This window comes from Arachis hypogaea, chromosome 16, assembly GCF_003086295.3.
Source record: "Arachis hypogaea cultivar Tifrunner chromosome 16, arahy.Tifrunner.gnm2.J5K5, whole genome shotgun sequence".
NCBI classification, from domain to species: Eukaryota; Viridiplantae; Streptophyta; class Magnoliopsida; order Fabales; family Fabaceae; genus Arachis; species Arachis hypogaea.
Window position 1 is genome coordinate 11,030,145 of NC_092051.1, and position 22,786 is coordinate 11,052,930.

Below are 22,786 nucleotides of genomic sequence, written 5' to 3' on the forward strand. Positions count from 1 at the left end.
TGAGTATATTTTATATATTTATAAAATTTTATTTTGTTAAAAAATTACTTTTTGTAGATTTTAGGGCAAATAATTTTTTACCAAAGTAAAATATTATAAATTTTTAAAATATCCACTCTTTTCAAATTATATTTTTTGCACTATAGTCAATAATAAAAATAATTTACAAGATACAAGTCAAACAAGACGGATAAGTCTTGTTAGATTTGAAGTTATATAACTATATGTATCAACCATTAAATGCAATCTAAATAGTTGAAATACACCTTCCTACAACCGTACTAAATGAGTAATCACCGTAACCTACGGTTGTTATGGAAATTATAGCCAAATAAAAACTATCAAAAACACTTATATCCTCTAGAAAATAGGTCATAATTGTTTCGCTATCAATAACTAAGAAGGCAATAACAACGGTTGAACAAATTTTTACTTTTTGGACTAACTTATTCTCAACTATCTACCTATTTGGTATGCATGCTGTAAATGTTGTAATGATGCATGATTCTAACTTTAGAAGAAGGTATTGTATGAAGTTTTGAAGAATATTATATGCAAAAAGTAACAAAGAGATACAAAAAATAGTTCCTATTTTAATCCATGTAGAACGAAGACTAATATTCTTATATCCTACTGTACTTAATGTAACTGAGGTAAAATAAAAAGCATCTACAAATTTTTTTGTAAATTTAACCTTAAACTTCTCTTTCAAGTAAATTATAATCCCAACCAAAAAATAAAAAAAAAAGACACAATAAAGTTAATATAGAAAATAAAATAGTAGGATGTCCCTGAAATTGAATAAATAATTAGTAAATATGTAAACAATAATAAAAGAGTTATATTTAAAAAATATTTTAATTACATGTTTATTAATTTTTTTATTTCAAATAATTTTTTTAATAAAATAATTACAAAATTAGAATTGATTTCTTTAATTATTCTAAATATCTTTTTAATATTTTTTTTAATTTTGAATAAAAAATTATAATTAAAAATATCTTTTAATATAAAAAAATTTAATATAATGATTCATACTCAATAAATAATTTTGAATTTTTATTTTTAAGATTTTTAAATAATGTATGACCAAACTAATTAACTTAAAATATAAAATAGTAATAATATTAAATAAAAATATTACTTAAAAGAAAAAAATTTTCAAAATCATAGCCAAAATACAATGTATGATAACAGAAAATGAACACACACCTGCAGAAAAGGTAGGACAACCGACATAAGATGTATGATGGTGGATTTTTACCATTAGCTTCCGTCTATTCAGTTGTTTCAGGATCTTTATTACTGGCTGTTAAGGAATGATCGGTGGTGATGAGGGGGTTGAGGGTGCTGGAGTTGGCGGTGTCGGATACAATTTGTAAGGACCGATTGGGGGCGACGAGAGGGGGAGGGTGCCGGGGGTTGGGGTGTCGGATCGCGCTGGTAAGGATCGACTGCGGACAACGAGGGTGGTGGACTGACTGGAGGCGATGAGGGAGCTGGGGTTGGCAGTGTCGGATCCCGCTGGTGGCGGTGAAGGTGCTGGCGTTGGCGATGTCTGATACCACTGGTAAGGATGCTAGATTGATTGGCGGCGACGAGGGTGCTGGGGTTGGCGGTGACGGATCCTGCTGGTAAGGACTGCCTGGTGGCGACGAGGGGAATGAGGGTGCTGGGGTTAGCTGTGTCGGATACCACTGGTAAGGATCGATTGCGGGCGACGAGGGGGTGAGGGTGCTGGAATGACGGGTGGCGACAAGGTGGGTGAGGGTGCTGGGGTTGGTGGTGTTGGGGGTGGCCGGGGCGGTGGGGTTGATGACTATGTTGGAGAGGTTGAATCATCCCCACGGCCGCCGCTTCCAGCAGCCTCCAGCACCGTCGCCTCTGCCGTCATTTCCGTCGCTAAAACCATCTTCGCTGTTATCGTCGCCGACGGCATCACCACCGTCAAAGCCACGTCCACCCTATCACCACCACCACACCGCCCCTGCCACTCAGGCCACTACCATCGCTAAACATCGCCAACCCCAGCACCTTCATCCTCTCGTCGCCACCCGTCAGTCCAGCATCTTCATCCCTCTCGTCACCCGCAATCGATCCTTACCAGTGGTATTCGACGCCGTCAACCCCAGCTTGGGATGTCAATGGGGCAGGGCGGGGGCGGGGGCGGGGGATGTCTCCCTGCTCCTCATCCCCGCCCCATTCCCCATCTACATAATAGTTATAACTAATTATTAATTTCCATATGAATAGAGCTACAAGTATTTATCTTATGCAAAAAGTCTAAATGACACGATGGTGACTTCTTTTGAAATAACGCAATGGGGGGACGCAACGACGAGTCAAAGGAAAAAGCAGTGGACGAGGTGGGAGACGCGGCAACAGAGAGGAGAATGGATACGACGGCAGAGATACGAAACGGAACACCGCAAATAAAAATTACGATGCGGTAAGGATGATGGCACGGTGAGGTGTGACGATGCGGTGCGAAGGGGTGACGAGGGGATGGCCGCAGAGAGGTTTGGATGGAGTATGGACAGCCTTAGGGATCTCTGAATTGTAGAGGGGTTATGCAAATAAAGATTAGGAGTTTTGGGTTTCTATATGTGTGTGTGAGAAACGACTAAGAAAGATATATGAGAAATAGACTATTAAAGAATAATTCAAAAAATTCATAAATTTCGGGAAATAGCGAGGATGGGGTGGGGATCCCTGCTCGGGTCCCGCGCTTGCTTCGGGAAAATTTTGTCTCCCATCCCATCCCTGCGTGAAAAAATTTCCCACAATCGGATCCCCATTCAGGGCAGTCCCCGCAGCGATACCCGCGTCTCGGGGAATTTTCTCATCCCTAACCCAAGCACCCTCATTCCCCTTGTCGCCAACAGTCAGTGCTTACTAGCGGGATCCTTCACCGCCAACCCCAACACCTTCAGCACCCTCGTCGCCACCAATCAGTCTAGCACCTTTACCCCCTCGTCGCCACCAGTCCTTACCTACAGGATCTGACACTGCCCACCTCAGCACCCTGGTCGCCACCAGTCAGTCCAGCACCCTCCTCCTCTCGTCGCCTGTTCTTTACAAATGGTATTCGACAACGCCAACCCCAGCACCCTCAACCCTCTCATCATTCCTTAACAGCCAGTGATAAAGATCTTGAAACTGCTGCTTAGATGGAAACTAATGGTGGAAATCCAAAATCTAATTTCGGTTGTCCCTCCTTTTCTGCAAGTGTGTTCATTTTGGGCTATGATTTTAAAAAATTTTTACTTTTAAGTACTTTTTTTATTTGGTATTGTTGCTATTTTATATTTTAAGTTAATTAGTTTGGTCATGTATTGTTTAAAAATTTTAAAAATAAGAATCCAAAAATATTTATTGATTATTAATCGTTATGTTAAATTTTTTTATATTAAAAAAAGATGTTTTTAATTGTATTTTTTATTCAAAATTATCAAAGAAATATTAAAAAAATATTTAGAATAATTAAAAAAATATTAAATCTAATTTTGTAATTATCTTATTAAAAATTATTTGAAATAAAAAAAATTAATAAATATATATTTAAAATATTTTTTTAGATATAACTCTTTAACATGTTATTGTTTTCATATTTTTAAAGACTAATTATTTATTTTTTTTATATAATTTCAAGGACTCATTATTTTATTTTTTATTTTAGCTTTAGTGTTGTTTTTTATTTTTTGGTTGGACTTATAATTTACTTGAAGGAGAAGTTTAAGATAAAGTTTACAAAGAAATCTGTAGATGTTTTTTATTTTACTTCACTTACATTAAGTACAGTAGGATATAGGAATATTACTCCTCGTTCTACATGGATTAAAATAGGAACTAGTTTTGTATCTGTTACCTTTTGCATCTAATATTATTCAAAGCTTCATACAATACCTTCTTAAAAACTTAGAACTATGCACCATTACAACATTTGCACAATGCATACCAAATGGGTGGATAGTTGAGAATAAGTTAATCCAAAAAGTAAAAGTTTGTTCAATCGTTATTGTCTTCTTAGTCATTGGTAGCGGTATCATTATGGCCTATTTCTTAGAGAATACAAGTGTTCTTGATAGTTTTTATTTGGCTGTAATTTTCATGATAACCGTAGGTTACGGTGATTACTCATTTAATACGGTTGTAGAAGGTGTATTTCAGCAATTTAGATTGCATTCAGTGTTGTTACATATAGTTATGTAACTTCACATTTAACTAGTCTTGTTCTTTTTCATTGAATCCTATTTTGTAAATTGTTTTTATTATTGACTATAGTGCAAAAAATATAATTTGAAAAGAGTGATGAGTATATTTTATATATTTATAATATTTTATTTTGTTAAAAAATTACTTTTTGTAGATTTTAGGGCAAATAATTTTTTACCAAAGTAAAATATTATAAATTTTTAAAATATACTCATCACTCTTTTCAAATTATATTTTTTGCAGTATAGTCAATACTAAAAATAATTTATAAGATACAAGTCAAAGTAGACGGATAAGACTTGTTAGATATGAAGTTATATAACTATATGTATCAACCATTAAATGCAATCTAAATAGCTAAAATACACCTTCTTGCAACCGTATTAAATGAGTAATCACCGTAACCTACGGTTGTCATGGAAGTTATAGCCAAATATCAAAAACACTTATATCCTCTAGAAAATATGTCATAATTGTTTCGCTATCAATAACTAAGAAGAAAATAACAACGGTTGAACAAATTTTTACTTTTCGGACTAACTTATTCTCAACTATCTACCTATTTGGTATGCATGCTGCAAATGTTGTAATGATGCATGACTCTAACTTTAGAAGAAGGTATTGTATGAAGTTTTGAAGAATATTAGATGCAAAAAGTAACAAAGAGATACAAAAATAGTTCCTATTTTAATCCATGTAGAACGAAGACTAATATTCTTATATCCTACTGTACTTAATGTAACTGAGATAAAATAAAAAGTATCTACAAATTTCTTTGTAGATTTAACCTTAAACTTCTCTTTCAAGTAAATTATAATCCCAATCAAAAAATAAAAAAAAAAGACACAATAAAGTTAATATAAAAAATAAAATAGTAGGATGTTCCTGAAATTAAATAAATAATTAGTAAATATGTTAAAGAGTTATATTTAAAAAATATTTTAATTACATGTTTATTAATTTTTTTTATTTCAAATAATTTTTTTAATAAAATAATTACAAAATTAGAATTGATTTCTTTAATTATTCTAAATATTTTTTTAATTTTGAATAAAAAAATATAATTAAAAATATCTTTTAATATAAAAAAATTTAATATAATGATTCATACTCAATAAATATTTTTGAATTTTTATTTTTAAGATTTTTAAATAATGTATGACCAAACTAATTAACTTAAAATATAAAATAGCAATAATATCAAATAAAAATATTACTTAAAAGTAAAAAATTTTCAAAATCATAGCCCAAATTCAATGTATGATAACAGAAAATGAACACACACCTGCAGAAAAGGTAGAACAACCGACATAAGATGTATGATGGTGGATTTCCACCATTAGCTTCCGTCTATTCAGCTGTTTCAGGATCTTTATTACTGGCTGTTAAGGAATGACCGGTGGTGATGAGGGGGTTGAGGGTGCTGGAGTTGGCGGTGTCGGATACAATTAGTAAGGACCGATTGGGGGCGACGAGAGGGGGAGGGTGCCGGGGGTTGGGGGTGTCGGATCGCGCTGGTAAGGATCGACTGCGGACAACGAGGGTGGTGGACTGACTGGTGGCGATGAGGGTGCTGGGGTTGGCAGTGTCGGATCCCGCTGGTGGCGGTGAAGGTGCTGGCGTTGGCGATGTCTGATACCAGTAAGGATGCTAGATTGACTGGTGGCGACGAGGGTGCTGGAGTTGGCGGTGACGGATCCTGTTGGTAAGGACTGCCTGGTGGCGACGAGGGGAATGAGGGTGCTGGAGTTGGCTGTGTTGGATACCACTGGTAAGGATTGCGGGCGACGAGGGGGTGAGGATGCTGGAATGACGGGTGGCGACTAGGTGGGTGACGGTGCTGGGGTTGGTGGTGGTGGGGGTGGCCGGGGCGGTGGGGTTGATGACTATGTAGGAGAGGTTGAATCATCCACACCACCTCCGCTTCCAGCAACCTCTAGCACCGTCGCCTCCGCCAATTGCGCAAGCCCCATCGCCTCTGCCGTCATTTCCGTCGCTAAAACCGTCTTCGCTGTTATCGCCGCCGACGGCATCACCACCGTCAAAGCCACGTCCACCCCATCACCACCACCACACCGCCCCTGCTACTCAGGCCACCACCATCGCTAAACACCGCCAACCCCAGCACCTTCACCCCCTCGTCGCCACCCGTCAGTCCAGAACCTTCATCCCTCTTGTCACCCGCAATCGATCCTTACCAGTGGTATTCGACGCCGTCAACCACAGCTTGGGATGTCAATGGGGCAGGACGGGGGCGGGGGATGTCTCCCTGCTCCTCATCCCCGCCCCATTCCCCATCTACATAATAGTTATAACTAATTATTAATTTCCATATGAATAGAGCTACAAGTATTTATCTTATACAAAAACTGCAAGATTTTATGCAAAAAGTCTAAATGACACGATGGTGACTTCTTTCGAAATAACGCAATGGGGGGACGCAACGACAAGTCAAAGGAAAAAGCAGTGGACGAGGTGGGAGACGCGGCAACAGAGAGGAGAATGGATACGACGGTAGAGTTACGAAACGGAACACCGCAAATAGAAATTACGATGCAGTAAGGATGATGGCACGGTGAGGTGTGACGATGCGGTGCGAAGGGGTGACGAGGGGATGGCCGCAGAGAGGTTTGGATGGAGTATGGACAGCCTTAGGGATCTCTGAATTGTAGAGGGGTTATGAAAATAAAGATTAGGAGTTTTGGGTTTCTATATATGTGTGTGAGAAATGACTAAAAAACATATATGAGAAATAGACTATTAAAGAATAATTCAAAAAATTCATAAATTTCGGGAAATAGCGGGGATGTGGTGGGGATCCCTGCTCGGGTCCCCGCGCTTGCTTCGGGAAAATTTTGTCTCCCATCCCATTCCCGCGGAAAAAAATTTCCCACAATCGGATCCCCATTCAGGGCAGTCCCAGCAGGGATACCCGCGTCTCGGGGAATTTTGTCATCCCTAACCCAAGCACCCTCATTACCCTTGTCGCCAACAGTCAGTGCTTACCAACGGGATCCTTCACCGCCAACCCCAGCACCCTCGTCGCCACCAGTCAGTCTAGCACCTTCACCCCCCTTGTCGCCTGCAGTCGATTCTTACCAGTGGTATCCGACATCGCCAACTCCAGCACCTTTACCCCCTCGTCACCACCGGTCCTTACCTACAGGATCTGTGACACTGCCCACCTCAGCACCCTCGTCGCCACCAGTCAGTCCAGCACCCTCACCTCCCTCGGCAACCGCAGTCGATCCGCGGGATTCGACACCGCCAACCCCAGCCCCCTCCTCCTCTCGTCGCCTGTTCTTTACCAATGGTATTCGACACCGCCAACCCCAGCACCCTCAACCCTCTCATCATTCCTTAACAGCCAGTGATAAAGATCTTGAAACTGCTGCTTAGATGGAAGCTAATGGTGGAAATCCACCATCATGATGGCAACATCTAATTTCAGTTGTCCTTCCTTTTTTGCAAGCGTGTTCATTTTGGGCTATGATTTTAAAAATTTTTTACTTTTAAGTACTTTTTTTATTTGGTATTATTGCTATTTTATATTTTTAGTTAATTAGTTTGGTCATGTATTGCTTAAAAATTTTAAAAATAAGAATCCAAAAATATTTATTGATTATTAATCGTTATGTTAAATTTTTTTATATTAAAAAAGATGTTTTTAATTGTATTTTTTATTCAAAATTATCAAAGAAATATTAAAAAAATATTTAGAATAATTAAAAAAATATTAAATCTAATTTTGTAATTATCTTATTAAAAAATTATTTGAAATAAAAAAAATAATAAATATATATTTAAAATATTTTTTTAGATATAACTCTTTAACATATTATTGTTTTCATATTTTTAAAGACTAATTATTTATTTTTTTATATAATTTCAAGGACTCGTTATTATTTTATTTTTTATTTTAGCTTTAGTGTTATTTTTTATTTTTTGGTTGGAATTATAATTTACTTGAAGGAGAAGTTTAAGTACAAAGAAATCTGTAGATGCTTTTTATTTTACTTCACTTACATTAAGTACAGTAGCATATAGGAATATTACTCCTCGTTCAAAGCTTTTGCATCTAGTATTATTCAAAGTTTCATACAATACTTTTGCATCTAGTATTATTCAAAGCTTCATACATCTAGTAGGATGTCCCTGAAATTAAATAAATAATTAGTAAATATGTTAAAGAGTTATATTTAAAAAATATTTTAATTACATGTTTATTATTTTTTTATTTCAAATAATTTTTTTTAATAAAATAATTACAAAATTAGAATTGATTTCTTTAATTATTCTAAATATCTTTTTAATATTTTTTTTAATTTTGAATAAAAAAATATAATTAAAAATATCTTTTAGTATAAAAAAATTTAATATAATGATTCATACTCAATAAATATTTTTGAATTTTTACTTTTAAGATTTTTAAATAATGTATTACCAAACTAATTAACTTAAAATATAAAATAGCAATAATATCAAATAAAAATATTACTTAAAAGTAAAAAATTTTCAAAATCATAGCCCAAATTCAATGTATGATAACAGAAAATGAACACACACCTGCAGAAAAGGTAGGACAACCGACATAAGATGTATGATGGTGGATTTCCACCATTAGCTTCCGTCTATTCAGCTGTTTCAGGATCTTTATTACTGGCTGTTAAGGAATGACCGGTGGTGATGAGGGGGTTGAGGGTGCTGGAGTTGTCGGTGTCGGATACAATTAGTAAGGACCGATTAGGGGCGACGAGAGGGGGAGGGTGCCGGGGGTTGGGGGTGTCGGATCGCGCTGGTAAGGATCGACTGCGGACAACGAGGGTGGTGGACTGACTGGTGGCGATGAGGGTGCTGGGGTTGGCAGTGTCGGATCCCGCTGGTAGCGATGAAGGTGCTGGCGTTGGCGATGTCTGATACCACTGGTAAGGATGCTAGATTGACTGGCGGCGACGAGGGTGCTAGGGTTGGCGGTGACGGATCCTGCTGGTAAGGACTGCCTGGTGGCGACGACGGGAATGAGGGTGCTGGGGTTGGCTGTGTCGGATACCACTGGTAAGGATCGATTGCGGGCGACGAGGGGGTGAGGGTGCTGGAATGACGGGTGGCGACGAGGTGGGTGAGGGTGCTGGGGTTGGTGGTGGTGGGGGTGGCCGGGGCGGTGGGGTGGCAGGGCCGGTGGGGTTGATGACTATGTTGGAGAGGTTGAATCATCCCCACCGTCGCCTCCGCCAATTGCGCAAGCCCCATTGCCTCTGTCGTCATTTACGTCGCTAAAACCGTCTTCGCTGCTATCGCCGCCGACGGCATCACCACCGTCGAAGCCACGTCCACCCCATCACCACCACCACACCGCCCCTGCCACTCAGGCCACCACCATCGCTAAACACCACCAATGTTTACAGCAATTTCAGGATCTCTGTCACCGAACGGCACCTGTGAGGACTGATTGGTGGGGCTCATAACTCCAATGTCTACCGCGGGACCGGATGGCACCTGTGAGGACTGATTTGAGGGGGGCTCATGGGGTTGGCCCTGATGGGGATGGTGGTGTCTGGCGATAGTAGTGGCATGGTGATGGGAGAGGTGGTGGGGGTGGTGTTCATGGTGGTTGCGGTTTCTGGCGATGGTATGGAAGCAGTGGGGGATGGTGGTGGGGTGGGGGTGATGGAGGCGGTGGGGGATGGTGGAGGTGGCGAGGGTGAGGGTGGCGGTTCTGGCGACGGCGGTGGCAGTGGGAAAGAAGGCGGTGACAGCAATGGCGGGACGACAATTCTGAGGGTGGCGGTGGCGATGCTGACAGCAGCGGTGGTTCTGGAGGCAGTGGTTAGGGTGGCGGCGGTGGCACTGATGGGGTGTGTGGTGGTGGAGTGGGGCTAGTTGGTGGTGGTGATTTAGCCTCTTCAACATAGTCAAGGGCCTACAAGAAGAAATAAAGTGAAAAAAAATTATCGAATCCACAATGTTAAATGTTCAATTCTGAAATAGAGGGGAAAACAATTATTGAAGATGGCTATGGGCATTATTATTATTATTATTATTATTATTATTTCTATCTGCATATAATAACCTATATTTTTTTATTTTTATATTAGTTGCATATTTAATTTTGTTTAAAAAGGTCATTAAAAAAATAACTTTAAATTTAATATGGCTCAAATAATTACTCTAGGACATATAGCTTGCAAAAAAACAAAAAGTAAAAGTTTTGATTGTCCTTCAAAGGACAAGACCGTGTAGGTAATTTCTTGATTCACCACTACTACCAAAGCATGCATGCACCACTATCCCAACAATAGGACACCAAGCCAGTTACACCTTATTCTTTCTCAATACATCTCAAAATCACCTTATAAAATGACTATTCTCTTTTCTTTATTTTTTATTGTGTTTCTCATAGTTTATTTTTTCTTATAAATATTTGATTATATGTTAAAATTAAAGAATAAATATCATCATTTCTATTTTGATATTATCACTTTTTTTTTTATGAATTCATGCAAATATATAGTGTAAATTATATATGAAATGATATTATTATCAAAAATAGAAATTGTAGTATCATTTATCTTTTAAAATTATACCTAATGGTTTAATTTAAAATTATTACATATTGTGCATAACTTTTTGAATGGGTTAAAATAAAAATTTTTACTGAAATATCAATTTTAAATTTAAATAATGTCACTTTAATTCATAACTATGTTAGAATCAATATTTTTAAGTCTTAATAAATTAATAAAAAAGAACAACATATATTATATATGTGTTATATCTATGTTTTCTTACATTACAGAAATTATAATTTATGTAATTGACATGATTAAAAAAATTAAAATTATATATTTTAAAATTATCTATGCATTAGCATTAATTATTAAACTTATAAATAATTAAAACCTAATATTACAAACATGACAACGTTATGTTATCATAATTCACTTTCCCAACTCAAATAAAATTATTCAATTTAATTTATTATATTTTTTATTTTTTTTTTCATAAAAAATAATGATTATTTATAATTTTGATTTTATCAACTAAAATATTTCACTTATTTTTTTTTTTGAATTCTGTAATATGTCATAAATTTATTTAAAAATATAAAATGTCTAAATTAAATATTATAAAGTATAAATATTTTTTAACAATGACTTTTACAAAAAATTATATGAATGAAAAGTTATTATTTATAATTTTAGTAGTGTCACCTGATCATGTGCATCACCATTACTAAAACATGCATCCACCACTTCCAGCAATAGGACACCAAACTAGCCACACCTTATTCTTCCTCAATGCATTCCAAAATCACCTTATGAAAGGATTATTCTCCTCTTTTCATTTTTTATTGTGTTTCTCATAGTTTATTTTTCTCTTCTTCATTTTGATTCTTACAATACTACACAATTTAATTCAATTCCTACTATTTTTTTTCTTTTTTATTGTGATTCCTACAATACTATACAACAACACTATTTTCTCTTCATGGCTCATTAAGAGAAAGTAAGTTATAACTTTAGAAATTTAGAAGTTTAAAAAGTATTAATATTATTTAGAAATTTATAACTTTTTATTAAAAAAATATTTTTAGTATTGATTATAGTGCAAAATATAATTTAAAAAGAGTGATAAGTATATTTTAAAAATTTATAATATTTTATTTTGACAGAAATTATTTTTTGTAGATTTTACGACAAAATTTAATCTTATTAGAAGAATAATGGAAATATTTTAAAAATTTATTTAGTACAAAATATAATTTTAGAAAAATAATTAATATATTTTTTAAATTTATAATATTTTATATTGATGAAAATTTTTTTTTTGTGAAATTTTCATGGAATTTGGCACAAAATATAATTTGTAATAGGTATATTTCAAAACTTTATCATTTTTGTGCGACAAAAATTTTTTTTATAAAATTTAATGTAAAATATAATTTTAAAGGAGTAGTGGGTATATTTTAAAAATTTACAATTTTATACTTTTGATCAAAATATATTTTTTTTTTTTTGTAAATTTAGAACAAATTGTAATTTTATAAAAATGACCAATAATATATACAATAATAAATCCAATAATGAAATAAACCCTCGTCTCTTAATATTTTTAAATTCAACAAAAAAAACAAAAAGTAAAAAAAAAAGGCCCATAATCTATCTTCAATAATTGATTTTCACTTTATTTTAGAATTGGACCTTTAAAATTGTTAATCGAATACCTTTTTTCTTCTTTATTTTTTGTACAGACTTATGACTATGTTGAAAAGGCTGAATCATTCCCACTGCCACCGCCACTGCCACTCTCACCATCACCGCCGTCGCCAGCACTGCCGCCGCCAGAACCGCCGCCAAAGTCGTTACCACCGCCGAAGCCACGTCCACCCCTATCACCGCCACCCCACCGCCCCTGCCACCCCACCACCACCATCGCAAAACACCGCCAACCCCAGCACCCTCATCCCCTTTGTCGCCACCAGTTAGTCCAGCACTCTCACCCCCTCGTCGTCCGTAGTCGATTCTTACCAGTGATATCCGACACCGCCAACCCCAGCACCCTCAACCCCCTCATCACCACCGATCATTTCTTAACGGCCAGTAATAGAGATCCTGAAACTGCTGCAGACATGGAAGCCTAATGGTGGAAATCCACCATTATGGTGGCAACATCTTATGTCGGTTGTCCTACCTTTTCTGTAGGTGTGTGTGAATTTTCTGTTATCATACATTGAATTTGGGCTATAATTTTGAAATTTTTTTTACTTTTTTATTCGGTATTATTACTATTTTATATTTTAAGTTAATTAGTTTGGTTATGTATTGTTTAAAAATCTTAAAAATAAGAATCCAAAAATATTTATTGAATGTGAATTATTAAAATAGTTTTTTTATATTTAAAAAAAGATTTTTTAATGGTATTTCTTTATTCAAAATTAAAAAAGAATATTAAAAAAATATTTAGAATAATTAAAGAAATCAATTCTAATTTTGTAATTATTTTATTAAAAAAATATTTAAAATAAAAATTAATAAATATATAATTAAAACATTTTTTTAGATATAACTCTTTAACATGTTATTGTTTATATGTTTTTAATTTATTTATTATAAAAATTTATGATTTAATTACTAATTATTTATTTTTTATTTAATTTCAGGGATATACTACTATTTTATTTTTTATATTAGCTTTAGTGTGTCTTTTTTTTTTTTAAGTTGTGATTATAATTTACTTGAAGGGAAAGTTTAACCTTAAGTCTACAAAAAAATTTGTAAATGTTCTTTATTTTATCTCAGTTACATTAACTACAGTAGGATATAGGGATATTACTCCTCCTTCTACATGGACTAAAATAGGAACTATTTTTGCGTCCCTTTGTTACCCCTTTGCATCTAATATTCTTCAAAACTTCATACAATACCTTCTTAAAAAGTTAGAACCATGCATCATTACAACATTTACAGCATGCATACCAAATGGGTGGATAGTTGAGAATAAGTTAGTCCAAAAATTGAAAGTTTGTTCAGCCGTTGTTATTGTCTTCTTAGTCATTAGTAGCCGAACAATTACGGCATATTTTTTAGAGGATATAAGTGTTTTTATAGTTTTTATTTGGCTATAATTTCCATGACAACCGTAGGTTATAGTGATTACTCATTTAGTACAATTGCAGGAAGGTGTATTCAGCAATTTGGATTGTATTTAGTGTTGTTACGTAGTTTCATATCTAACTTGTCTTATCCTTCCTCCTTGAATTGTATTTTGTAAATTGTACAATGATATTATACAATAATAATGAATGGAAGCAGTTTTTCTCCACACTTTTTTCTTTTTTCTTCCTAATATATTTAATTAGTTTACATACACAACAATTACATGTGAGCATAAAAATATAAAAACATAATTAACAGAAAAAATGAATTAAAATAGAAATAAAAATTCATATTATTCAAATAAAACTTGGTGTATATAATAGTAAACTGATTACAACTTAAGATAATATCGCTAAAATAATTCATAAGAGACCTCTTGTTTGGGGACAACCACCGAAAAAGGTATAGCTAACACAGAAAACATCATTGTTAGTGTCAATCTGCACATAAAAATTAACTGGAGGAGAACCCAATTGCACTCCTGAATAGTACAGCCTAAAATTCAAAGGATTTAAACTAATTATTGATTGTAAAATAAATTTAAAAAAAAAAAGAGAAGTTGAAACTTACCAAATTTAAAGGCACATTTCTAGATCTGAATTCTCCTATCACACGTTGTCGTAACAATCAAAGATTAAAGAGTGTGTGACTCACCGAAGAGCAAAACTCAATTCTAGGTTCAAATGCAAGGTTTTATAAAAAAAAAAATTACTGAAAAGTAGATTTCTAATAAGGAGTTGATTAATCAAGAGGCAAAATCCAAGCAAACTTACGTAACTTTAGTATTTAGAACTTGATAATACGCCTAAAGACTGGAATGAGAGCGTGGTATTGTTGTTCTCATTGGAGAAGATCAATAGAAGAAACTGGCATGAAAAAGGAAAGTAAGTTAAAAGAGATCATCAACTGAGATTAGAAAAACCTGCAGAGACAGAGAGTTAGAGCAAATCGGGAGAGAAGAGGAGGCGGTGGAACAAAGCAGAGGAGGAAGGCTGGAGGAGGAGCAGAGATGAAGAGGAGGTAGCAGCAGAAGAACGAGAGAAGAAGCATAAAGAGAGACTGTGGCAGTACAGAGGGAGATGATGTTAACAAGGAGCAGCAGGCCTTTCTCAAAATTGAGAGTGATGGTGTCAAATGAATGATGTGGGTTGGTAATAGGGGTGTCAAAAATCCCCAGGAGGCGGGATCCCCGCAGGGACCGCCCCGAATGGGCCCCATTGGTGGGGAATTTTCTCCGTGGGGATGGGGATGGGGAGCAAAATTCCCCCGAGACAGGCGCGGGGACCCGAGCGGGGATCCCCGCCCCATCCCCGATAATTCCCCGAATGTTTGAAATTTCTTAAATAACCTTACTTTATTTCTAACATAGGTGGATTTTTTAGTAATTTTACCAATTAAAAAAAGCCTAATCCTATTATTCAGTCTTCTCTACTCACTATATTTATAATTTTGATTTTCTCTCCTTTTATGTATCTAAAGCAATTAGACATATAGGGTTTATAATTTTGAAATAGTTAGGGTTTGATTTTAAAATAGTTGCTTGATTTTCTCTCCTTCTATGTATCTAAAGAAATTATGATTTCTCTTGCTGAGTATGCTGACCATCAAAGAATACTTGATGTTAAAGACTATATCTTATTGCTTTTTTTTAGAATAGAAGTTGTATTTTAAGATTTTATTTTATGGATTATAATTTGCTATGTTGTATTTCTGGACTTATAATCTTTGATAAGATATGTTTGTGTGTTTGTAATAGTATTTTGTAGTTTGTTTTTTTATAATTTTCATATGAATGTTAAATATAAGGGGATGGGGAATGGGCCCCGCGGGGAATATGGGAAACGCGGAGAATGGGGATGGGGACAATTATCCCCCATGACGGGAATCGGGGCGGGGATGGGGATTAATTCTGGGGGCGGGGACGGGAGCAGGGAGGCATTCCCCGCCCCCGCCTCGCCCCATTGACATCCCTAGTTGGTAAGAATTAAATCAACTTATTACTTAATAGCACAACTTCTGTAGTAGATTAATTCAACTTATTACTTAAATCAACTTATTATTTAATAGCACAAATTTTCTCCTGTTAACTTCTATAGACACTGAGATTAAATTAAACAAGAAACAAAAAAAATATACATTAATAATTGCTTGAAGGAACAAATTTTAGCACTGTCCGAAGAACTATAATCAGAGCTTACAGAGACAAAATAATTCCAAAGCATGTAGAAGCAAAAAATAGTACCACGAAGGGAAGGGTTGGAAAAGAGGACTGTGAAACAACAGAGCTCGAAGAAGAGGATGGCGGGTCGGCGACGCTGGCCAGACGAAGACGGCAATCCTCGAAACGGAGAGACTCGACGATGGAGACTGCTACAACAGATCTATCGCCACCTGGTTCCTCGCCTGGATCTGAGTTTGTTGCATCTCTCCCAAGATGAGAGTTTAGTAGTTGGTGTGGGAGAGTAATGGAAATCTGAGTGTTTGGTGAGAGTTTTTTTTTTCTTTTTGTTAGGGTTGGTGAGAGTTAAGATGTAGATTTTTTTTATATAATTAATATTTACAGTAGTTAATTTACTCATGTAAATTTGAGTATTCATCAATTGAGACATATGATAAATTTTGTGTTTAAGTGAATTCTTTTTCTTAAGCTCCATATAGTGTTTATAAGTTTTATTAGTATTAGTATATTAGTATAGATTATATTTTAGATCTAATTATTTTATAATAAAATTTATAAAACGCATAATTAGAATCGGATCGGACCGACCAATTCGACCGAAAAACTAATAGTCTGACTGATTTGGTTGGTAGATTGGACCGGACATGTATTTAAACCGATTAACAATGGTCAAATCACTTCGCGTCTCAGATTGCATTAAACCCGCCACGGGCCGCCCCGCCGAACCATCATAGGAGCTGCCTCCACTACAACCCCAAAAATGCTAAAAGTGGGTTCAAACACGGGACTGCATGAATGCACAACCTTCTTTTGTCACTGTGCCGAACTTGTTCCTTTTTAATGTAGATGACAAAAAATATATATATAACAAAACGTGAATGATTTTTTATTTTTTTTATTCTTTTAAACTATGGATTCACATGAATACTAAATAAGTTGTCACATAGTATATAAATATATTAATATATTGATATTGATTTAGTTATCTTTTATTTTTTTTCTTGTTCATTTAAATTGAAAAAATATTTTGTATTAGTGATTAATTTATTATCTTTTTTTGCAGTATAAATTAAATCTAAGAATTAATATTTTTTGGTGACTTCTAAGAATTAATATTTAATTATTATTAATATATTTTTAAAAATATGCATTTAACTTTTAATTTTAATTTTAATTTTATAATTTTATATTTTTATTTAATTATGACCGGGTCAACCGGATAAATCAGTGACTCACCAGTTGAACCAGTGACCTAATCATATGACCGGGTCAGTTACCGGTTCGATTCTGATAACTATGATAAAACGTATTCCATGATAACCATATTCGTGTTTCACCCATAGTTGTAAGAACCGGACCGGACTGACTGATTCAACCGAAAAATGGTAAATAGGTCATTTAGCCGGTCCGATTGAATAATCTGACCGAATTAGAAACAGAACTGGATAGAACCGGGTTGAACCGTCCGATTTTGTGAAAAACCGGCGAACTGGCGGTTTTGAATAGCCCATCCGGTTCGAAGCTCCCTTTTTTTTCCCCCCTTAGCCAAAGCCACGTCGTTTTGGGTTTTATAAAAAAAAAATAATAAACACACAAAACACTCGAACCTACCAACCACATCCCCATCCCCATTGACCCATTCCCCCTAACCCTAATCCCCAACGGCACCCATTCCCCAGCAAGGCAGCAAGCCAGCAACCCCTCCAGGCTCCAACCCGCCGGCCGTCTCGTCGTCTTCGTCCCTCCAGATACGGTGCGGCTCCGAAGACCTCCTTACACGTAGCGTTTTGGCTCGCAGCCTCGCAGGTCGTCTTCTTCATCGCAGCTCCTTGCTCCGTCGGCGGCGTCGTCGCGTCCTCTCTGTCCACTGCCTCATCTGTCGGACAGGTTGGTCCGTTGGTGGTCTCCTCGCATTATGCCATTATCTCTGTTTTTGTAGTTATTATGTTCTGTTTTTGTTAAATGTTTAATTATAATTGGTTGAATTTGTTGATTCTTGATTATGAATTTATTGATTCTTGATTATGAAATTACTGAATTTGTTGAATTTTTTATTGTGCATCTGTTTAGTGTAGTGATTGCTGGATTGCTGGATTTTTGATTAATTTTTTATTATGCCATTATGCCTGTTTGCTTTAGAAGATGGATTGCTGGATTTTCTAGCAATTTTTGTTGAATTATGTGCTGTTGAACTATTATGCCATTGTGCATCTGTTTAGACTTTAGTGTAGTGACTCTGAGTCTTTTTGTCGAATTATTTGCTGTTGAACTACTATGGTGTTGCTTTTAAATGTGTGTTGAATTGAATGATCTTATTTTCAAGTTGAATGCAACTATTTTACTTGTGAGGTAAGTGCTTGTTATTCATTCATCAATTTCTCATGGTTGTATGTCTTAGTTAGGTACCAATCTTTCTCATAATTTAAATCATTCGACAAATTTAGGCTTGAAAACATGTCGGCAAAACTGGTTTTATGTCCAAAACAGATTTTAGTGAATGCATATATAGTTGCTTTTGTCTTGCTTAACAGGAACCCTTTGAATTGAATTGTTGGAAATAGGTTATGCTCCCAACATTGAACAATTGATGTGAATTTGTATTTTGTAATAGCTTTTGTTTTATACCTTTGCTATTATATTTTTTATTTATGTGAAACCGGTTTTACCGGTTCAACCAGTAATTTATCGGTTGAACCAATAAACCAATAAACCAGTAACCTGATCGGTTTGATCACCGGTTCGGTTCTTACAACTATGGTTTCACCGACTAACACTAGGGTTTCACTTTTTCATTGTCTGTCTCAGTTGTTTCTGAAATAAAATCATTGTTCTTTCTTTGATGCATCTTCCATAATTTCGTCTCTTTGCGGCGGCTGCAGGCTACTTCCTCCCCATCGGTGCCTGCAAGCAGTGGTTTCAATTTCCCCTTCTCCTTTATCTTTGTTCTGTTGTTGCTTTCTAAACTCATTGCATCTTCCATTTATTTTTTCGTGGCTCTTTTTTTTTTTTCAATAAAATTTGGCATTGGTTGATCCAGGTTTAACTGTCTAATTTTGAGAATTTGTTGCATAGCGTATAGCCTCACTGTTTCCTTTCTAACTTCGATTCTTAGTTTGCTTTCGATTCTTTTCTTGTTGATGTTTGCATATGATTTCTTATAACTGTAAGATAATTTTGGTGATTTTTGGTTAATATCTATTTATTTGTTTTAGAGTTGGTCCAATGGAGGATAGCCAGGAAATTGAGAAGCAGGTGCAGGAAGAAGTGATTTCAGATAATGGAACTGAAAAGAAGCAGGAAACTCGTGATGAGATGCTTTCGCGGCACAGGTGATGTTTTAGGCTTGTCATTTTAGTGAATCTATTTGGTTCTGCATGTTCATGTAGTAGGATCTATTTTTCATGGAATCTATCGTATTTAGTAGAAATTGTTGTAGTTCATTTCTGTTGCTAAGCAAGAGAGAAGAGTTTATGGTGAATTCGTGGTGTTTAGACAGCACTGTAGCTTCAATAACCTAGTTAATGATATAAGGGACACTATAAGAAGAGTATCCAGGATAATGTTTCAGTAGATTAACATGTTGAACTTGAAAGTAATCATGGAATACAAACTTCACTTGTAAAGTATTCATTCTGTTGATCAAATGTATTTCAGATGGGCTTCCTAATTATTGATTAGAAGTAATATCAATGTATCTTGTGATTGGTATGTGTCGGCTTTCCCCCACAACCATCCAGATGTTCAACATAGATATAGGCATATTTAATTTTTCCTTTATATGCGTATGAATAAGATATCAAAGGTGTGGCCATGAGTTTTCATTAGGTTCTTCCTATGGATTTTCAGATATTTCAACATTTGAATCACATTACTGATATCAAACTTGTTTGTCTGTTGTTTTTATTTGTTTAAATTGTAATTACAAAAATATCACTTCATTCACTCTAGATTGTATACGTTTTATTACTTCTTAGTTTTTCTTGTTCTTGTCTCGTGACACATTTCTCCATGATGACTATGTACTTTCAGGAAAGAGATATCACAACTGCAGAAAAAAGAAATTGAAATGAAAAAGGCAGCAGCTAGAGGTAGCAAGGCTGAACAGAAAGCTAAGAAGAAACAAGTGGAGGACGAGGTTACTCGACTTTCTGCTAATCTTAAAGAGAAACATGCAAAAGAACTGGCTGAATTAGGCTATAGCAGTGGTGGTAATGGGAATGAAAAGGGAAATTTAGACAGTTTGATAAAGGCCATAGCTGGAGTATCTGTTGCCAATCAGCCTGACCGTGCAAGGGTTAGCAAGGCCCAACAGAAGCGTGACCGAAGAGCTCAACAAGAAGCAGAAAGGGAGCAGAGAATCCAAGCAGAGCAGAGTGACACTATAAGTGATCGTACAATTGAAAATGAAAAATTGGAAAAGAAGTTGAAGCCTCTCGGTTTAACTGTGTGTGAAATAAAGCCTGATGGGCACTGCCTCTATAGAGCTGTTGAGGATCAGCTGGCCCTCCTCTCTGGCGGTAGATCACCTCATACATACCAAGAACTTCGAGAAATGGCGGCTGCTTATATGAGAAAGAATTCAGCTGAGTTCCTGCCGTTTTTCCTTTCGGAAAATTTGATCGAAGATGATTCAGATGAAACACTTGCTCAGAAATTTGAAAACTATTGTAAAGAGGTGGAGTCCACGGCTTTATGGGGAGGACAGTTAGAGCTTGGTGCCTTGACTCACTGCTTGAAGAAGCATATTATGATATTTTCAGGCTCCTTCCCGGATGTGGAGATGGGGAAGGAGTATAAATCCGCCGCTGCCACTGCCTCATTGAGTTCAAGTATTATGCTTTCCTACCACAAGCATGCTTTTGGACTTGGTGAGCATTATAATTCTGTGGTCCCAGCATGATCTGATGGGTATATCACAAGCATTTTTATGACGATGTTGCCTTGTAGCATTTTTCTTAGAAGCCAAACATTTGATGGAAGATCTCTTGGAACCGAAGTTGTTATTTGGTAATGGTTATTATAACTGTACATTTCTCTACTGTATGATTTCTGGATAAGTTATATTTGATAGTTATGTATCAAATTTTTCTTATGGCGTCTGCCTGCTTTTGAATGGTTTACCTAAACCCATATATGAGGTGAGATTTTTACAACAGTTCTTGAATGAGTGATTTGCTCTAACATAATGCACACTTTAGTTTTATTGTATTTTTATAATGCACACTTTAAGGTGTTATATATTTTTGTTTCTCCTTTTTTTCTCACCTTTAATATTAAGGTAATTTTTGGGAAGTACTGCAATCTTTACTTTTGTTTTTTTTTTTTTCCTTTACTTTTTTCGATGCCCATTAGTATTTGCTATGCAAGTGCCAAGGGTTTAGTCTAGTAAACTTGGACATGGTATATTAATTTTTTTCTATTCACCCCCAACTATACCATGTTATATCTAAATATCTAACAACTAAAGTTTGCTGCCACGTGGCCAAATGAAGGTAAACGAGTAGGTTTTACTTTTACCTAAAGATTCCACTGGCTTAGTCCTGTGTCATTGACATGCTCATTGAACCATTGTGATCCACGTAAATGATTTTGATCAACATAATTCAAATTTTGAGCAGCTCAAATTTTATGTTGTTGAACATTCAGCAAAGGGAATACTTTGCTTTGCATCTATAAAAGGGTTAAAGTTGAAGCATAAACAGCTTGGAACAACGAGAGAAACTGTGTCTAGGTTCCTTAATTTACAATCTTGTATGCTGAAAACCGTCCTCGTTTTCTTTTTATTCTTGTGTCTTTGTCACGCTCCGCCACAACTTTATTTATTTTATTTTTTACCATATATTCTTATTCCATTTCTATCTTAATTTGTCTCTCTCATAATCACTTCTACAATATATTCCCCCTATCGAATTGTTACCAATGCTGAGTTTCAACTCGTGGTTGAGGCAAGGTAAGATCATAATAGAGGCCTTTACCCTTTAGTTTTAAGTGTTTTCTTTTTTTTTTAATGAACCAAATAGAATATATCCATTCATATATTTTATGATCACTGCTTAAGGAAATATCTAAGGTAGAAGACTAGAAGAGACATTTGGAGATAACTATGCATCCTCGTGACTCGTGAGGCTCCATGATTTCTTGAAATCCCACTAAGACAATACTAAAGACAATAGAATACAACTTAATCACAAAAAGCCTATATCTACATACCAAGATAGCAAGAGGTAAGTAATACAAGAGTTAGGGTTCTTGAAGCACATTCTGTTACTTAAAAGTGTTATCCATTTATGATGTTAAATCTCTAATCTCTCACTCTGACAAAAAAATAAATAAAATAAATAGTAAGTAATACGTAAAAAAATAAAAAAATAGAACTTCTCTAGCAAAATCGAAGGATCTTCACGCATATATGAGCTTGGAGACCACAATGTATGTATTATGTAACCGATTCCTCAAGTGATATAACTCCCGAAATTTCTTGACCTCCATTTTATTCTTCAATAACCATATGCATTTCCTTTCTTTTCATTACCTTTGATCTTGATCTAATATTAATAATTAGGAAAAGTATAGGTAACCAATAAGATTTTGAACAATGTGTAAACAATGTGAATTAATAGGGTTAAAAGAGTAAATTTAATTAATAACATTAAATTAGAATGTAGTATATTTTCATTTGATTGGTGGTTGTTCATGTTGTTCAAAATTTTCATTGTTTCCTTAACACTCCCCTAAT

General features: G+C 35.3%; 2 protein-coding genes and 1 long non-coding RNA gene across 29 annotated transcripts in view; 2 read left to right on the top strand and 1 right to left on the bottom strand.

Moving 5' to 3' along the window:
• LOC112756364 (uncharacterized) overlaps positions 1-14,036 on the top strand; it is a 28,111-nt gene extending 14,075 nt beyond the window's left edge. For 20 of the 26 annotated variants that reach the window (XR_011873863.1, XR_011873865.1, XR_011873862.1 and 17 more), the window contains one exon: positions 12,467-13,082. Coding sequence is in view for 8 of the 26 variants with exons in the window: in XM_072219822.1 (XP_072075923.1) it covers positions 12,467-12,856 (390 nt within the window). In the remaining 18 variants the exon portion in view is untranslated. Of the gene's footprint in view, positions 1-12,466; positions 13,083-13,375 lie in introns of those variants that run through there. The other 6 variants (XR_011873873.1, XR_011873870.1, XR_011873872.1 and 3 more) reach the window with 2 other exon arrangements.
• Positions 14,037-14,145: 109 nt separating this feature from the next.
• LOC140179902 (uncharacterized) lies at positions 14,146-16,350 on the bottom strand. The gene is made up of 2 exons (XR_011873875.1): positions 16,114-16,350; positions 14,146-14,737 (listed from the first exon to the last, which is right to left on the bottom strand). It is a non-coding gene; the product is annotated as an uncharacterized lncRNA (long non-coding RNA).
• A 1,258-nt stretch (positions 16,351-17,608) lies between these two features.
• LOC112756366 (OVARIAN TUMOR DOMAIN-containing deubiquitinating enzyme 5) lies at positions 17,609-21,258 on the top strand. Of its 2 annotated transcripts, none has more exons than XM_025804934.3 (3): positions 17,609-17,937; positions 19,263-19,379; positions 20,080-21,258. In XM_025804934.3, the coding sequence occupies exons 2-3, from the start codon at positions 19,273-19,275 to the stop codon at positions 20,948-20,950; spliced, it is 978 nt and encodes a 325-aa protein (XP_025660719.1). In that variant the 5' UTR covers positions 17,609-17,937; positions 19,263-19,272; the 3' UTR covers positions 20,951-21,258. The 2 variants fall into 2 exon arrangements, with proteins under 2 accessions (XP_025660719.1, XP_025660718.1); XM_025804933.3 differs by lacking the exon at positions 17,609-17,937 and adding an exon at positions 18,718-18,963.
• The last annotated feature ends 1,528 nt before the right edge of the window (positions 21,259-22,786 follow it).

Coding starts and splice junctions, on each gene's coding strand:
- LOC112756366 (XM_025804934.3), top strand. CDS start 19,273: ATGGAGGATAGCCAGGAAATTGAGAAGCAGGTGCAGGAAGAAGTGATT. Junction 19,380..20,079: donor GAGATGCTTTCGCGGCACAG/GTGATGTTTTAG, acceptor ATGTACTTTCAG/GAAAGAGATATCACAACTGC.